This window comes from Chroicocephalus ridibundus, chromosome 6 (assembly GCF_963924245.1).
Source record: "Chroicocephalus ridibundus chromosome 6, bChrRid1.1, whole genome shotgun sequence".
Classification (NCBI taxonomy): Eukaryota; Metazoa; Chordata; class Aves; order Charadriiformes; family Laridae; genus Chroicocephalus; species Chroicocephalus ridibundus.
In genome coordinates this window covers 39,971,231-39,990,052 of record NC_086289.1, presented here as the reverse complement: position 1 = coordinate 39,990,052, position 18,822 = coordinate 39,971,231, and the positions used below count along the sequence as shown (strand labels likewise).

At 43.6% G+C, this 18,822-nt stretch overlaps 1 protein-coding gene across 2 annotated transcripts in view; it reads left to right on the top strand.

Annotated features, from left to right (window-relative positions):
• The window catches only part of PRKG1 (protein kinase cGMP-dependent 1), a 530,384-nt gene that overhangs the window by 496,855 nt on the left and 14,707 nt on the right, over positions 1-18,822 (top strand). For both annotated transcript variants that reach the window (XM_063338936.1, XM_063338937.1), the window contains exons 11-12: positions 13,375-13,514; positions 17,998-18,087. In XM_063338936.1, the coding sequence (XP_063195006.1) occupies positions 13,375-13,514; positions 17,998-18,087 (230 nt within the window). The remainder of the gene's footprint in view (positions 1-13,374; positions 13,515-17,997; positions 18,088-18,822) is intronic.

Sequence of the window (18,822 nt, the reverse complement as noted above, 5' to 3'; positions counted from 1 at the left end):
CTGAGGTGATCTCTAGTGAAGGGCTCACCAGTTTGGGGCTTGTTTTGAATCTTGTGAAGGAGTTTGTGAGGTCTGTTTTCATTTTTAAGGCTTTTTTGACATGTGCTGTCAAGCTCTGAAAACATCAAGATGTTCCTGGGAAGGTGCATGGGTTTGTCTTCATGAGGGGTTGTTTATGAGACCCTCAAACCACAAATTATGAAAAGAAATTGGACTGTCATTGATGTCCGTGGGTCTGTCCACTAGTTCTGGCTGCTTACATAGTTAATTTGGAAGCTTTAAGATGTTGACATCTTGAAATAGCAAGGCGTGATGCTTGGCCAGGTGTGAGGAAGAGCAGGAATGGACATTCTCTGTCACTTCAACATATCAGATCATAGTCAGGTAGAGACAGTTAATTCTTAGGAGACGTCCAAATCTCAGAAGCTTCCAAGAAGCCCTGCTGCCCCTTCGGCAGCCTGCAGAAGGTTTCTGACAGGAGAAACATTTTCATCGCCTCGTAGGGGTTTCCTTCAGGGGTGGGTTTAACACACTGCCCCTGCTCTTCTAAGCTGGTTAAGGTCATTTTCTGTAGTTCTCAATTAATACTGAGAGCTCACAAAAGGATAAAAGATATTTAAAAGTTTAGCTCAACACTCCAGATTTTATTATTTTTCTTTATCACCGAGGGAAATTTTGTTATTAAAACAAGAAAATACTCTTTATGTCAAAACTGAGCCTAGGATTGCTGCCTCTTGCCTTCTATTGTCTCCATGAAAAAAATGTTTTAGAATTGAAGGCTAAAAAATGAGCTAATGCACAATGTATTGGAGGAATTGACTCTTTTATTGCCTGAGTGTGTTACAATAGCCTGCTAGTGCACAGCAGCATTGGAGTTTGTTCCTGGAAAACATTCGCATTTTTGCGCTTTCCAAGAGTAAAACAGATCACATAAATAAAATACATTGCAAGGAAGGGGTTTATTTTCATAGCTTGACCTCCGCCACTGTGGGTGAGCCCCCCCAGGGCATCTCCATACCCTTCAAGAGGGCAACTGGTTGGAAACTGGAGTGTCTCAGGCTCAGTTTGGGTCTTGCTGGCCAAGGAAGAATAACACTCCCGTTGGCCTGCGTTTTAATTTCCATTTGTGGTTTGTGTCAATATAGCCTGGTTTTCCAGATGCTGCTGTGAATGCCGGCTGTTTGGAGAGGTCACCCCTTCAATGCTTTTGTACACAAGTACATGGCTTTTAGGCAAGACAGCCTAAAATTTAAATTATTTTCAATCCTACAGCGATTACCTGTGGAAATATCTTTTTGCCTTGCTTTTCTAGGGGTTTTTTTTGTATGTCAAGAGACATTTCGGGTTTGCATTGGCATCGTACATTGTTTTCTCTGGTTTTTAATGGCTACTTGGTGTCTTTTGCAACGCGTCTTGTCCTTATGGATGCTGGTTGTCTTCTTCATCCCCAGCCGGACTGTGTAATTAGCTTTTATCCAGGCTTCTCTGGCGTGGAGAAACCAGCTGAGTAGGGGCTGTGCTCCTTTAGACGGGGACCAGCTCTGCCACTGGTACAAGAGCAAATAAAGGCTTTTGTTGGCGTAGAGCAGAACCTGTGTGATCCTTAATGTTTGAAAAGCAAACAGGCGGGTTGGAGAGACCACAGTCTGCCCAGAGCCGGCAGTGCCACATTCCGAGGACAACCTTCCCGCGTGTCAGGGTGCTGCCAAGTAGATGCAAGCAGCTCCAGGACTCGTCTCTCCCAGCTGGTGGACACCTCCCTTAGCAGGGCGGAAAGAAAACAGTCAGAGTGACTTCTTGGGTTTTAATAGCATGGATTAACAGATGGCATCCACTATTTTTTATAACTCAGCTTCTCAGTTGAGAACTATGTCGGTTCAACTCATAGCTCAACTCTGTCAGTTGAGCATCTTCTGTGTTGGGATCCAGGTGCCGCAGTAATACGTTGGAATAAGGAATGTCATCTCAGGTTCATGTCCCAGCAAGCACCGCTTTGCAGAGGATGGAGATGTGTAGGTCAGGTGTCCTCAGCCTTCATGAATCGTCTCTCCTGAACTTTGTTGACCTTGTCTTTGTTCTTTAATTTCCTTTTAGTTTAAGTAAGTCCTGTGTTTCTAATCATCTGCCACAGGTCAGCTATTTTGAATTTAAATCAAGATTATTTCAGACAGCTCTTAAATAAATGTATTGGAGTATCTGAAGAGATGGGATTAGAGTCATTCTTGCTGTGAAATCAGTTCATGTAGGTGATGGCTGAGCACAGGTAGACTGAAAATCAGGTCCACACCTGAACACATGCCCTTTTGTTGTGTTGATTTGCAAAGTTGTCGCTTCCAACAATCAATCAGCAATGGAGGAAAGAGAAGATTTTAAATAACTCTGGTTGTCATAAAATTGCAAAAATAATCTGTTTTCTCCACACCCCATCCCAAGCTTGATTGAGGCTTGGTTTCAGCTACATCTTTGTTCAGTTCTCAGGACAGATACACCAGTGAAATCCTATAGACTTACCCACCGTCGCTGCGCATTCGCAAGCTTGGAGGGAGCGGTGCCTTCTGCACTCCTACGGGCAGCATATGGCTCGGGACATCCTAAAGGCAGCAGGCAATAGGCGGGTTAAGGACAGTCTCGGTCTTTATCCCTGACTTGACAAAACATTTAATCATATGTTTTAACATTCAGCAGTTTTGCGGAAGTCGGTGGCACTTAGAGCACATATTTCAACCAGATGGTCATTAAACCTCAGGCTGGAAGGGACCTGAAGAGATCGTCACCAAGGCAGAGTCAAATAGACCTAACCAGTTCTGACCGGTTTTCCCTAATTTGTTGTTGAAGTCGTTAGGGAAGGAGGTTCCCAAGGCAATTTATTCCAGTGCTTACCTGTTCCTCGCTGCAGGAAGGGTTTTCCTAATATTTAACCTCTCCCTGCTGTAGCCTATAGTAGTCTTGAAGTACAAATACATAGAACCCTTGAGGTCGGGTTGTATTGATTTGAAGACCTTTGTCATGTGAACTTGAAGAACTCTTCTCTTTAAAAGCATAAATGGCCTTCGTTTGACCTTTACACTGATTTCATTAATTCCAGGCCCGTGGTCCATCTTCTTCCTCCCTCTTCAGCTGGCTCTCGCCTCTTTGGAGAGATGCCCAAACCAGACGTGTTAGTCCAACCTGGACCTTCCTCTGCTCAGGTGGAGCCAAACAACAAGGGGCACTTTGCCACTTCTAAATTGTGCCCCTTTTATTTCAAGTCATCGCTTCTGTTTGTAAAACTTAGTTTGAATTCCCTTGCTCTTCTCAAAAGTGCTCCCGGCCCTCCCTGGCTTGATTTTAACAGATGCAAAGTTAATAAAATTCTTCTTATTTCATAATCCAAGCCACTAATGAAGGTGTTTTATGGTGCCATATACTAGACAGACCCCCCTTAAAGTCCTTTTGGCTTGATGGTGGCCAATAAAAGCTAAACTCCTTTACAATATGGAGATTAATAAAGACACGCATAAAAACTAAGCCTTAGTTTCAGCCACATTTGACTGGGGCTGTACAAGACCATTTTTAAATGGACAGTATGGCATTTTTCATTTTTATTCATGTTTTAAGAGAAATATGGCCACAGATTATGAAGTGCAATCAAATTTATTATAGCCTCGAGCCCATTTTGTAAACAAAACCATTAGTGAATTAATTAGATGGCGAGGAAAAACTGCCGTAATTGTCTTTCAATAGACTTGACAGATGCATAATTCAGATATTTATTAGTGGAAATTTCCAATTGTGTAGCTATCATTTTGTTCCAGCTATTATGAAGCTTTTTATTAGAAAGCTCAATCTCCTCTTTGATACCTCTTAATTTTTATTTTTAATTGTCAGGGATCCTTTGGCCGCTTTCCTTTTGAAAGAATGGGTATTTTGGGTGCCATCAAGGTGAGGAAATTGAGATGTGAGGGGTTTGAAGATTGGGTACCTGAGTAAATCCGACTTGCATTTGACAAGGAAACAACTGCTACGGAGCTGAGCAAAATACTGGTTATAAACATTTGGTCCTTTTTTTTCCATCCCTTCTTAACTATATGCAGGATGCTTAATTTTAATGGTGCCATCAGATGTGGCTGGACCACTGCAGAGCTATTTTTTTTTTTTATTTTTCCTTTGATTTTTAATCCCTGGTGGAATTAAATCCATCCTTTGTAGATGGAAAAATATTCTTGGGGCTTGTCTGCTAATGGAAAGGATGTCGTCACAGTTTGGAAAGATGAGATGCCGTTTGTAGCCCATCAAATATTGTCAGAGGCCGGATCAGGATATGAGCTGTTGAGCCAGAGGCTCCAGCTCCGGTTGGAGGCAGGAATAAGGCATAAAAATAAGTGTTATATTGTGGATAAAGCCAAACTCAGGAGTGGGGCCGGCTCGTGTGTGGGGTTGGAGAGTTTAGGTCCATCTGATATTTTCAAGAAACCACACTAGTGAGTTTTTTCCATTTGGTTTAGCATATTTTAGCTATATAACCCTTCTTCTGCTGTTTACTTTTTATTGGAATGATTTTATGCATGAAACAGTTTACATTCCTCACTGCTTTTTTAGCCTTTCCCTTCTAGACATTTTTGAAAAATAATATTTACCTCTGGGCTTTATAGAAAGACACAAATTTTAATACATTTCCCAAAGCCCTCACTTACAAAAAACTTAGTTGTGCATGTTGTCAAGCATTGAATTTCAATTTTCAGTAGAGGGATTGAAACAGAATTAGAGGTTTTTAGCACAGTTGAGTATTTGATTAAGTAACTGTAATTGTTAAATAGCTGAGGTTTTCTAAGGCCCGTGCGTTTTTTAGTGTATACTTTGGTGTATTCAGAGTGTAATTGTGCAATTTATTTTCCTGTAGGGTCCCATAGCGCTCAGACTGTTTTACAATATTTAGTGCTTTCCCAACCAGTTGAACCCAGACTTTTTCAAAGAAAACAAGATCACTGTCATGGACAGTTTCTACCCTGCTGCCCACTTGTAATTAATTCTTGATCCATCCTTCAAAAATGATGTCCTAAAGACTTAATTTTTACTCCGTGATTTTTCTTTCCATCTCAGATCTTTTTTTTTTAAGTCTTGACTTATTTTCCAGTCCAACCCAGTCCGGTCGCCGTGCCTGTTCGCACACAGCGTGCAGCTAACCGAAAATTAACCCGATGTTGAGCATGAGGTGGAAAGGATGTAGTGAGAAGCACCATGGAGCCTCCTTATAATTTAGATACGCAAACTACGATTTCTCTCTAAGCCTTAGGTCAGGAGAGCCTTGAGGAGATGGGCAATGTACCTTCAAAACCCTAATGGAGAGGTCTGCAATACTGAGCACCACGGTAGGCTTCGAGGCAGAAATACGAGCAAGATTTTCCCTCGCTTCCCTAATGAAAAGAAATGCTGGGAAGAAAGTGAGTTGTAAGGCAAGGAATATTCTTACGGGGAAAACTGTTTCATACGGGAAGACCATGAATACATTTAGTACAAAAAGTGCGCTGGACTCGTTTGCGGAGCCGCCACTTTGTTCGTGCAGCAGGTCAGCTGTTGGGATTAGGAGAGCTCAGCTCGCAAGCGCTGCGCTCGGCAACAGCTGCTGCTATTTTTGTTGGTCTGAATGCATCTAGCTGGGAAACAGCAGAAAATAAAGGACCTTGGGCATGCCCAGCGAGCAAAAGCATTGGCCCTTCAGTTCCCAAGCACTGTGGTTGAGTCGGTTATTATTTAACGTGATGCAAAGATATTTAGGTTTCATGAGAGCGCAGATTTCTAGCTCCAAATAATGCACATATAGCAAAATGCACAGCTAACAAAAGTCCCTTGGAAAAATATCTTTACTGTTACAGAGGTATTGCTGTGCCCCGCATGGGGAGTTCAATAGGAGACATAAGCAACGAGAAACTTGTGTGTGGACACAGAAGTTCAGGAGGAGCTTCTATCCAGCTCCTAAAAGCTCACCGTTAACTGCATGTTTAGGAAAAAGCCACATCGCCAGAGTAAACGAAATATTTTTCACTTGCGCAATCTCTGCTCCCTGTGTGTTCCCATTTAGCTGGGAGCCCACCCAGCTCCCTTGAAGATCAGCAGAAAAGGCTCCTCAGCCAGGTTTTTGTGAGCGCGGTGTCTAGACGCTCTGGAAGTTCATGTTCAAATACCTCCATTGTATCAGTAAGAAGAAATCTGTAGATTTTTGAGTGGCAAACACTGTGCCAGTTGTAACCTCTACGTAGCTGCCAAGATGAAGGATAAACTATAAATATAAATATGTGTTCAGCTCTGCTTTCGTGCCCTTGGGTCTGTTGATCTTCCGTGGCTTCAGGGGTCTGCACAGGGTACCACAGTGGCAAATATTAGCTGTAGCAGCTCCTTGGAGAAAAAAAAAAACACAATCGTAGGGCTTCTTAGAATACCCACAGCCATGCAAGAGCTGTAACCCGCAGGCACAACATCTGCAGTAAATGGGAATTCAGAAAGTCAGTTGTTCTTTGCTGTCTTCTCCTAGAAGGAGATCGTGCATGAATAGGAGATGACTGGGCGTGAATGAGATAGATGCCTTCAAAATAGCATCTCCTCAGGCTAGGCATGGCAAGGTTCAGGCACCTCGCTAGTCGTCACTGAAAATAAATCCTTCTTTGGGGGATTGTTCTACATTCTGGTAAATATTTATTAACGTTTACAGTTTCTCAAGGTCAGCTTGCATTGTATCAGTTCAGCTCTCCCTGGAGCTGCAGGGGAATTGCTCACATTGCAGACTATCTATAAAACACATATATGATTTATTGTAAATAGAGGCAAAGAAAGAGGAAGGATAAGAAACATACAGATACACACACTTACTCTGCTTTCCATCGAGGTCTGGATTTTGTCTTGTCAATATCCATTTTCCCAGAAAGTCTGAAAAAGCACTAAGGTGTAAAACCATATTTATTTGTAGATGAGTTATAGCTGTGTTAAAAAAACAAAATCGGGCCTCCAGCACACTGTGTGTTTTGGAAGTTGTAGAAGTTTATACACCGTAAAGCAAAGCAAGGCTTTTGGAGCACTTCCAGCATTTTCATATAAGCACGGGGAGCCCAGGAGAAGCCAGCTGAGGTCCAACGAAACAAGGACTTGGAAAAGCAAGAAAGCTTGGATCTTTTCTTTTTCTCTTGTCCTTCTCCTCCTTCTCCTCTCCATCTCTCCTTTTCCTCTTATATTTTTTCTTCCTCTTCTCCCCTGCGTTTGCATCTTGTCTCAGTCTTGTAGCGTTCTTCTGCTCCGCTTTCTACCAAGACATCTTCATCCCCTTCCTGATGGACTTTTCAGAGTTTCTTTACTGAAGCAGCATTATTTTCTCAATGCTGAGAAGTTAAAGGTAGTCCTGTGAACTCAGTTTATTGGCATCAAAATGAAGCCTGTTCCTCATGTTGGGCCACGTCCTCATGTCCTCTTCAGGGGAACTTCTCCTTGAAGGTATTTTCAGATGGTGACCCATCTGTTTGGGTTCGCTCAGGGGTAGCTTTGTCACGATGACTCAGGCTGCCAAAAAAACCACCTGGTGACATGGGAATGGGGCATCACGCTGAAGCACAGCTAAAGGCCATGACCCCGGCTGGACAATGCTTCCTTCCCACACGACCACAAGGCACGCAGCGAGAGGATGGCTGACTGTGAGGCTAGCACATAAGAAAGCTGCTTGCCACAACTTTGGGCCCTTCACTACAGGAAAGATGTTGAGATTCTGGAGCAAGTCCGAGAAGGGCAATGAAGCTGGTGAGGGGTCTGGAGCACAAGTCTTGTGAGGAGCGGCTGAGGGAGCTGGGGGTGTTCAGTCTGGAGAAAAGGATGCTGAGGGGAGACCTTCTCGCTCTCTACAGCTCCCTGAAAGGAGGGGGTAGAGAGGTGGGGGTCGGTCTCTTCTCCCAAGTAACAGGTAACAGGACAAGAGGAAACGGCCTCAAGTTGCACCAGGGGAGGTTTAGATTGGATATTAGGAAAGATTTCTTCACCAAAAGGGTTATTAAACATGGGAGCAGGCTGCCCAGGGAAAAGGTGGAATCGTCATCCCTGAAGATATTTAAAAGACGGGTAGACGTGGTGCTGAGGGACATGGTTTAGTGGTGGTTTTTGTCAGAGTTAGGTTTGATGGTTGGACTTGATGACCTGAAAGGTCCCTTCCAAACTAGACAATTCTGCGATTCTAACTTCTGTCCACCCTGATGTTGTGGGCCTTCCTTGCTTCAGAGGTCTGGATGGGTGTCACCAGAGGAGGACAGGAGTAGCTGCTTCTTCATGAGGTTGGCAATCATGGTGAGCTCGTGCAGTAGGAAGGGGCTAAAAAGTGGAGGAGTCGGACTCCTCCCGCGTAGGCCTGTCCGGTTGGTACCTGCTGGTTGAAGATGCAGCCGCGGCTCCAAATGTGCGTGTGATATCACATCATCCCAGTGCTTGGACCAGAATATTTTGCAAAATAATGCATATATGTTTTATATTCTGTGTAGATTAGATATGTATATAAACATATAACCAATGTATATTTTATCTCCTTATGCAAATACGTATATATGCAAAATAAAAGCAACTATTTCTTATTCTATTTTGCTTCTACAGTTGGCTCGTTTAGTTATAAACATTTCTGCTGTTACTTTTGTCGCTGGAATGCAGTTTATTTCCTGAATCAGAATTCTGGAGAATGACCTTATCTAATTAATTTTACCTCGTCTCTCTGTGGCTTTGCACGTCACTGCTTTAAATTGGTGTTTGGACTTCATTTAACTACTCTCCCTATTGCATTTTGTTGTGTTCTGGAGAGAAAACACATTCCTGTCCCACAACTGAAAGGGCGTGTATCCTCCTCCAGAGGTTAATTTGTAACAGAGAGGGCGAGAGCTCAAGCAGATTCACTGTGAGGGAGTTCGACCAGGAGAGCATCAGCAGTAACTACAGCTTTACTGGGATTCACTGTTTTGGGAGTTACTGTACTGGAAAGGATGGTATGGGTCTGCTCTTGGCAGAGATTTGCTGTTCAGCCTGCTTTGCACTTCGCGGTTAAGTTTGTGGAAGCTGGAGGCAGAATTGCAGCCATGGACCATGGGCCAGAGCTCAATGATGAGACGGACATAAAACGGAAAGCTGAAACATGCGTACAAAGGTGGGGAGAAAGGGAAGGGCTATACTCAGTGCTATACATTTTCTTTCTAATTTTTTCCTGCCAGCAGGCCTTTCTGCAGATGCACAACTTTAATATTATCGTTGAATGTGGACGCTTACAGTGGCCTTGATGTTTGCTCCTACCATCACTGCACTGAATCTCCAGGAGAGATAATTTGGATGGGGCTTTGAGCAACCTGGTTTAGTGGGAGATGTCTCTGCCCATGGCAGGGGGGCTGGAACGGGATGAACCTTAAGGTCCCTTCCCACCCAAACCATTCAATGGTTCTGTGAATTTTGGAGATTTTGGCGCTGGTGAAGGGGCAATGACTGGGTGAGGTCAATGCAAGGAGAGGAGTGAAAAAAGGAGGAGGGAAGGGACCAGAAATTCTTTTAACTTGCAAAAAAACCAATAGAGACGGAGATTGGTTGTTACCCTGTGTCTATCCTCTTAGCGGCTCAGCTGCTCTCAGAGAAGAGCGATTGAAACTCAAGGCTCCGGCAGGTCTCCGCCAAATCAATAGTCCGGGGGCCTTTGAAATATAAGATGTTGCTTCCAAGTGAGTGAAAGCTGATCTGGTGAGCTTTGTAACAAGGATGTCTCCTTTGCAAAACTGCAGGCTTTTCCCTCTCTGAAGCATTTAGGAGATTTTTCTGGTGGGTTTCTTGGGGAGACTGAGCTTCCTGCCCAACATACCTCCCTCCTCCTGAGCAGAGAGGCAAGATCCTTGTGGCTTCTGTGGCTCCATGGGCTATTTATCTCATTATAATTGAGGGACAGGGTGTTCTCAGCAGCCCATTCACATCTTCTCAACGTTAATCGTTTTTTTCTTTTTTTTTTTAAATACAAAGTCCAGGTAACTCCTGGATATTTTTTTTCTACTTTCAAAATGAGATTGGGATTAGAGCTCGGGGTTTTTTTGATTAACTTTCATGAGCTCAATATTAAAAATTACTGTTTGTAAGAATAACAGAAATGACCTGGAGCTCCCCAGCTTTACATCACAAAAATGGTCCTCGCAGTTGCCACATTTGGCAGAAACACCAAAGCAAGGGGAGGGCTCAGGCGTGTTGAAGAAGGGGAGGATGAGTTTGGAGGATTCATTTTCCAGGTGGACAACCAGGTGATCCAAAATGTAAGCCTGAGATTTTGTACCTCAGCGGCTTGTTTTGGTACGTCAGCACGTTTAATGCAAATTAATCCCCTCCCCATGCTTTCAGACTCTCACAAATCCTCTGCTTTACGAAGCACGACAGGACTGGGAATGGAAAATAGATCTAAATTCTCCTGTGGCATTAGGTCAAAGTCTTGCATTAGCTAATTGTAGCCGCCTGATTGTTTTATATTTAAACATTTGTGGCAGCGATAACATCATCAAACATCAAATAAAACCACTGCCTTCTGCTTCCTTATAGTAATTTCCTTTCCTGTACTTATTTTGCAGCTGTGCAGGTACGTGTAAGAAAGCAGGTTACTTCCCAACACTCTCCATCATGTGCCCAGGCATCCCTGGAAAAAATAGTAATCAATAAAAGAAATGGCCTTCGTAATGAAAGACACAAAAATTAGGTCGTCAGAATCCATGGTGTTAAAATGATAATAACGTAAGGGGTCACATTGGGATTTATTCTTTATTATAAAATACTGGAATTTATTCATCTGAGCCTCCACCAGGTGGTTGTGTTTATTTTTAACACTGATGTATATTACAGATTAACATTAGGAAAATAGGAATTTATGTTTCAAGTATGTTTAGAGTGCTAGATAACCTTTTTTTTTTCTTTTTTAAATGTTTCATGTCCAAACTGACCAAGAAATGTTCAAATTTGCTACTGGAGCTGCTCTCTTGGTTCCGCTGTTCATTATTATCTGTCTGTGGACAACCTAACCTTAGAAAACACAGGCTGAAAGAAAACAAATCTGATCTAATAATATCTAATAGGGATTTGGACAGACTTTTGTTTGAAATAGTTTGTGTGGCAGCTGATTGCGCTCATCCATCACCCGGTGGACAGGTCTGATGGGAAACCACCAATGTGGATTACCATCAAAAGCAAGAGGGTTAAGTTCTCCGGGAGTATACGCTTGGTCATACTAAACCTTAATTAATTAGTTGGTTTTTTTGCAAGGTTTGGTAAATTGTGCTCAGCCCAGATTTTACTTTAACTTTCATCATGTCTTCCTTCCCTGTGTGTCACCTCACTCCTCTCCCTGCTCCCCCGAAACAGCCTGGTTTGATTTAGGTGGGATAATAGCAAATAACGTAGTTCAGACAGTTAAACTGAAGTCCATATGCCATTTATTCAAAATGAAATGTTTTTTGTGATTTTATGTGGATCGTTTAGGTCTTTGTACCCCGTCTCCCTGAAGATTAAACGACAAGCACAGGCTTCATGCAAAGATAATAATTACGAGTCTCAGTGTGAAATGCAGAATAGTGCCTTTGGAAAAGGAGATGTTCCGTGTGGACTTCAAGATGCTTGCAGCTGCAGGGAAAATAAGAAGCCACAAATCTGGGGACTGAAACCCCAAGTGGTTTTAAACTAGACACATAAATACATGCATACATATATATATATATATATGTACGTATTTATACATACACACCCACACAATTGAGCACGCCAATATTGCGCCAAGAGCAGGGAGTACAAACCTGCTCATGAGACCCTGGAGCAACAAGGTGTTTCTCTGAAAGCAGTAGCAAAAGGGTGGTAAAATTGAGAATTTTCCTCCACTGGTGTTTCGAGAAAGCTGAGAGTAATCTTAAGCAGTTCAACCCATCTTCGGATCTTTCCTGTCTTTATTAAAACCTTAAACCGTGTCAACGTGCCGTCAAGTTCTGCAGCTTCTTTTCTGGCAGGCAGTGAGCAGAGGTGGTTTGTGGTGGTGACATGGGCAATTATGTCTGTGTTTTGGGCCGTTGTAGATGAAACCACTGAAACAGCATTAATAAATCAAAGGAACTTGCAAGGAGAACTTCGGCCATAGATGGGTGGATTCTCGTTTATTAGGGTTTCTTCCTGAATCACTTGTAATGGCGTTGGGAGTATCTTTGCCAGCTGAGAATCAGCCTTGTGGGTTTGATTTCCTTAAGCTGTATGTGTCTTTGTGGACATCTGAGTAGCAGTTTGATTTGCAACAAAGAGGAGATGCTGGGGATACCATCCCTCCTTGCATTTTCCCTGTGACCTGAACTATCACATGAACAAAGCAAACACAGAGGAAACTGTTCAAGGTTATGGTATGCAGCTGGGGGAAAGTGTGGAAGGTGCCGTGTCTCCTATCAGCCTGCATTTCTGTTACCAAGAAAATCTAAAAATAGATATTACATTCAACAAATTGCGATGACATGAATGTTGTCTCCTAACCTAAAAGTCAAGCTGGATTTCTGATGGGGCTTGACGACAGACAAGCTGCTTGTTTCATGGCTGAAGCCAAATTCCTACAAGAAAACCAAAATAGAAGTCGCCAAATGGCACCTCTTACTATAAAGGGGGAAAAACATTTAACTGGCAATATTGTGAGCAGCTGCTGGGGGAATTTAGCAAACTAAGAGGCCTGGTAGGTCAGTGACAAGGTTCCTTTCTCATTTGGTGGGGACTAAGAGGGGATGGCCAAGATGCAAAGGACGGCCGCGGTCCAGCTGTCTTTGGGGTGGGTACCGGTCCCTCAGGGCAGGCTGGGGATGGCTCAGGGTTCAGAAGTTACCAGGGTAACACCAGCAAGCAAAGCAAACAACTCCCTTCAACCTCGTCTCGGGAAATCAGGCTAAAAATAGGTTGCTGAGGCTTAAGGTTAAAAGTAAAGACGTGACCAAGCAGTGCCGTGGAAAAGCCAGCTCTGCTCATCCTCTACAAACATCCAAAGACTGCATTTCCCTGCCAGAGCCGGTGCATTTGTTACTAGCTGTAGAAAAAGGCTTTGTGAAAGCTGTACATTTGCTAGCAACATCTTCCCATGGGAGAGTAACGCTGATGGTTGGGTTCTCCCTAAAAGACATGGAGTTTTAGAAATGGCTTTTCAACTTAGCCATGGGCCACGCATTTAGAAATGTGGTTCATACCCAAGTGAATCTGATGACTGAAGAGGTGAGAGGAGTTACTTGAAGGTAAAGTGGTGGGATTATTTGAAAGTAGGATGGTGGGATTAGTGGGTTCCCATGCAGCTGAACTGTCACAGCTTGGCGGGGGGATGTGCCCCGCTTCTAACCATCGCGTTTGTCTGCTTTACTCAAGGTCCAGCTGAAAAGCGAAGAATCAAAAACGTTTGCCATGAAAATACTGAAGAAACGTCACATCGTGGACACGAGGCAGCAGGAGCACATCCGCTCAGAGAAGCAGATCATGCAGAGTGCGCACTCGGACTTCATCGTGAGGTACCGTCACTCCGCCTTACACGCTGCTGTGGGGGACCAGCCCATCTCAGCGTTACATAAAACCACACAGAGATCATCCATCCATTGCTAGAAAACCCTTGTAACCAGAGGGCCATGAAGATGATCCGAGGGCTGGAGCACCTCTGCTGTGAGGACAGGCTGAGAGAGTTGGGGTTGTTCAGCCTGGAGAAGAGAAGGCTCCAGGGACACCTTATAGCGGCCTTCCAGTATCTGAAGGGGGCCTATGGGAAAGATGGGGAGGGACTTTTTACAAGGGCCTGTAGCAATAGGATGAGGGGAAATGGCTTCAAAGAGGCTGGAAGAGGGGAGACTTAGATTAGGTATCAGGAAGAAGTTTTTCACTCTGAGGGCGGTGAGCCCCTGGACCAGGTTGCCCAGAGAAGCTGTGGCTGCCCCATCCCTGGAGGGGTTCAAGGCCAGCTTGGAGCAGCCTGGTCTGGTGGGAGGTGTCGCTGCCCACAGTGTGGGGGGTTGGAACTAGATGAGCTTTAAGGTCCCTTCCAATGTAAACCATTCTGTGATTCTATGATAGCTTTGCTGCAGATACAATGCAAAGAAGAAGGTCTTCTCCAGGCCAATGTGAGATTACTCTGCCCATGGGGAACATCTGCCCAAGCCTAAACTGAACTCATGTCTTAACTGGTTTGCTTTGTCTCCATGCCACGTTCGCATGGCTTTGTGGCTTTGGGAGCAAGCACACCCCAAGCATGGGCAGAGCTTGCCGATGCTGGCGGGCCATGCTCCGTGTAGACATACACAGTGTGACTTGGCCTCACCCCTGCTCAAGGTTAATATTCCTCTTTTTTCTGATTTTCTGAATTTTTCTTCCCACAAAGGGAAACTGGAAGGCAGGGGTTTAATCTTTTGAGATCATGTGAATAAACAGTTGTATCCAGCGCTTCTCTTTAGAGCGAATTAGATAGACCCAGCTCAGTGTCGCTTGACTTCCACCGGTAAAAGCCTAAACCGTATCACTCCCCCAAACCTAAGCAGGTGCAATTCTCCAGTGCACAAAATCACGTCATAAAAGCATTTTTTTGTTTGTTTTAACCCTAATAGCAAAGTTCTCCGACTCTTCGAGGATTGTGAGTTAACTGTCTGGAGGAAGTGGAGATGGTTCTTTATATGGTTTAGGTCAGGATAAGAGCAGTGGGTGGTGAGGACTTGTGGCAGGGCAATATATTTCACTGAGCTGGAGGTGTCTAAAAAGGCAGCCTCTCGTCTAAGCCAAGGGCGCTGCGTCCCACCCTCAAAGAGATGCCTGAAGCACTTGCCTTTTGCCGGAGGAGATCAACCCCGCTCCCAAAAATTGCTCCAGAGAGACATACTAACCCGGGGGCGAAACCAAATCCCTGCGATAAAAATGCAAAGGCAAGCGCCTGGCCGGGAGGGCCACCCATCAGTCGCTAAGGGGGTGTTTCCTTCCCCGGCTGATCCCTGGGATTCCCCCGGTGCCCACGGCTTCGCCTCTGACTCATGGGTGACAACTGCAGCCCGACACCCTGCCCGGCTGCAGTTTCCTTCACACTCTAATGTTCGATTCACAGCCATGGCCCCGTTACCTAGGCTAGAGCCAAATATACCTTGCGGGCTATTTCAGCCTATAGATTTATTTTCTGAAGCCTGAGCTGTCTCAGGATGGGGATGTAAAGGGAGGGGAAGTGGGGGGGACAGCCAAGCAGAGAGACATTTTGACACTATTTCCAGAAATACCCCCTCCTAAATAAAAAGCCTGAGCCTGCAAACGCTTCTTAATGGAGCCACTGATACTCGTAGCTAATAAATAAATACTACTTCTTTCCCACGTTTTATTCTTTCAGTAGGCAGGTGAAAAAAGGACATGTTAGCCATAGGTCTTTTCCTTCCATATCATGCAGTAATTCCCATTTAGAGTAACAAGCCTCCCTTAACTATTTTTAATACGCCGTGGAAATCCTGCACTGGGAAGGGACTTTCTAAGTTATAAAGTCCAAACTTTTGCATGTGCCACAGCTAGAAAAATCCTCTCTGGTTTATCAAACTCCATGTCTGCATTTCCCACTCGTTGCTCCTTTTGCACATTCATGGGAATTTTAAGTTGTTATAATTTCCATCCTGTTCATAACCTTTTTACACCCTTTCTTGAGCCAGCTGGGATAATGATTTTCTGGGTGCTATGGGCAGAAGTCTTATCACCTCGGTAGATGAATTGTGTTTTGAGATGTCATGTGAAAGATGGGTTTAAAATGATGTTGGAAGAAGGACACAACCTCTGGGATATCAGAATGGGAAAGACAAAATTCCTGAAGAACTCGATTCCTTTCTTAATTTATCATGAAACTCTTTGTTAAAAATCATCGAAGAATAGTTCAGTTTGGTTATTAAAATGCATTAAACTAGTTAAAAGAAGCAGAAGAGGCCAAATACCACTAAATAATTTTTTTTTCGTAGATAAACCGAGAACCTCAGAGAATAAAATGCTCCGGGTTTCCTATAGGGCGAAACAAGTGTTGAGCAGTGGGTGTCTGCACTGAATCTGCAAATACTTAGATGAATAAGAAAGTAAATAAAAAATGAATTCAAATATTGTGACATTTCAAACTTAAAACTGCTTGATCTGTTAAAATAGTGCCGTTTCATCATGTATAAACTTTATGCTTCCATTAGAGGTGATAAGCAATATTTGATTTTATTTTTTTTCTGCGCATTTTAGGCCAGATTTGACACCCATAAAATTTTCTGGAAAGCAATTTTTCAGCAGGGCTGCCTTAACTGGAGAAAGGAATGCCTTCTTTCAGTAGTATTTAAATTACCAAGGAATTAAAAATACTTAAGTTACTCGGATTCTTGATCCATTTCTGTAAAACGTGATGTAGATGAAATGTTTATTAAGATCAATCATATTGTGTCCAACTGACAAGAGAGAGGATTTTTTTCTGTTAAACCAGTAAATTTTAGCCATATGAAAGGGTCAGTAAGTTTGTTCCAACTTTTCTGAGCAGCACGTCACAACTGAGGTTTTAAATGTGAACGTAGGTGATACTGGAGTAAATGGGTTCATTTTTTTTTCCTTTAAATTTTGTTGTGGCTGCAAATAGCTTTTAGCTACAGAGTATTTCTCAGGTAGATCAATTCCGAGCTTATTCAGTCCCCAAACTCCTGCCTATATCACGGCTGTGCCTGCTGGGATCTTTTTCTGTTAAACATGCCAAAAAAATAGTGGGTAACTGCTGCTGAGCTGCGTGCTGGATGCTGCGCAAACACAGACAGGGGACAAATGTTGTCTAGCATCGTGATGTGAAAGCATATCGGAGCCAAGCTGTAGCTGCTGAGATGTTTTGCCACGTACCTTGAGTTAATATTTAACTGAATGCTTTCAAAAGGAACCGAATCCTGCTGTGTTTTCCCCCTGGTCCATCACACAGCTCCATAAAAGGTATTAATAACTGGATTTATCACTAGCTGGGAAGAGCTAGAATCTGCAAAACCGCCTGGTTTAATTTATATCGTGTCGCGTCAGCCCTTTAATTTTTAACTCTTGGATATTCCTGGGAGTGGAGCAATTACACCATAACAGAATATCCCTCAGCATCCCCTTCTGCTGCAGAGCTCAGATTTTTAAAATTCATTTCTAAACATTGCAGCTGCTGCAAAGAAACATTTCCGGTATCCCCATACAGCGGGCTCGTTCCTGCAGGTATATCCTGAACCGATACACCCACACATGTAACGAGAAGTACAAAAGTAGTTCACCATTAAAATTAAATAAAGCAGCTAATACTGAAGTTCCTATATTTAATTCCATAGTTCCATAGCTGCATGTGTTTAATATATCATATTAACCAGAGCAGGGATTTTACTGCACAATTTAGATGGCACTTGAGAAGGAGGATAGGTTCCTAAAGCCTGGCCCATCTATCCCTTTAGTCAAACTCCACTTTCAGTCCCTGGGAGGAAGAGGAAGAGTGCTTTTAGATGCCTACAGATCTGCAGGTTGTCTTTAAACTCTCCAAATCAGTGAGTTTAAGTTCTGAAATGAAGCACTCATTGGGCAACGCTCCTTTGAGATGATTAAATGGAAGGAAGATCTGCAACCGGACTCTGTAGCGTGAAGAATAAGATGATATGGATGTTATAAAAAATGGAAGGAAAACTTCTCTTTCAAACACATCTGGAAAGCCAAGTTACACCCCTAGAAATGGCAGATTTTATATGTAGCACCTCTTGTGCTACGTGTAAAAGTGGTGACCTCTTCTTCTTCTGAGGTCCGTGATACACTTCACCACTCAGACGCCCATCCTTTTCCCACCCGAGAAGAGGCATTGAAATGATCTTCATAAATGTAGCGCTAGCTCTGAAGGATACCCTTAGTCTCATGGTGCTCCCTGGGCTGAAGCGCGTGGTCCACGAGAAGTGGAAACGCTTGGTGCCTTCCCTTGTATATGGTGGATTAATTTCTGATTTTCTTGTTTGCCAATGCCAGGCTCTACAGGACGTTCAAGGACAGCAAGTACCTGTACATGCTGATGGAAGCCTGTCTAGGTGGAGAGCTCTGGACAATTCTCAGGGACAGGTGAGTTTTAAGAAACTGTTATCTTCAGAAGTGGAATATTTTCTAATATGCCTCTGGATAACCAAAGGTCTTTATCTTTCACGGGCCAAACGTGGATCTTACCATGCTATGTTTAATTTAAGATCCCAGAAAGGTGGGGCTATATTTTTGTTCCTATGCAGATAACTAGGGACAAAGGGAATCCAGTCACACCTGAGAACAAAGACTGATGTAGGTTGCGTCCAACGTGTACAAGGCTTTGTGTAAGTGGAGGCTTACCCAGAGCTTCTCGTGACCTCTCTGAAAAAATACAGAAGGCGGTGATGGTAGCGCTGGTAGTCACATGATGCATCGCATCGACAACAAGTCGTTGACTGCCCTTTCCCTGTATCTTCACCTCTAAAAGGTATCCCTAAATAACCAGCAGCATATTTAATTTTTAATTTAATCAATTATATAATTTATTTTTTAATTATCTAGAACAATCACTTTTTACAGACACAGAAATTACAGCTGTGTCCTCACTGCCCCTGCTACCACTTGTCGGGTTTGAGACCCTGGCTGGAGGCTCAGGCACCTGTTAGAGAAATGTGGGACTGCCCTAAAGGTGACAAGGACTTTGGGCACCACGCCTGATGGAAGAGAATAACCCTACAGGGTGCGACCAGGCATTGCAGGAGGTGCAATGTCAAGGCCAGTCTCGCTGCCTTCTACAAGACTTGGTCTGGAGATGTGGTCCATCCAGTGTGGCACATT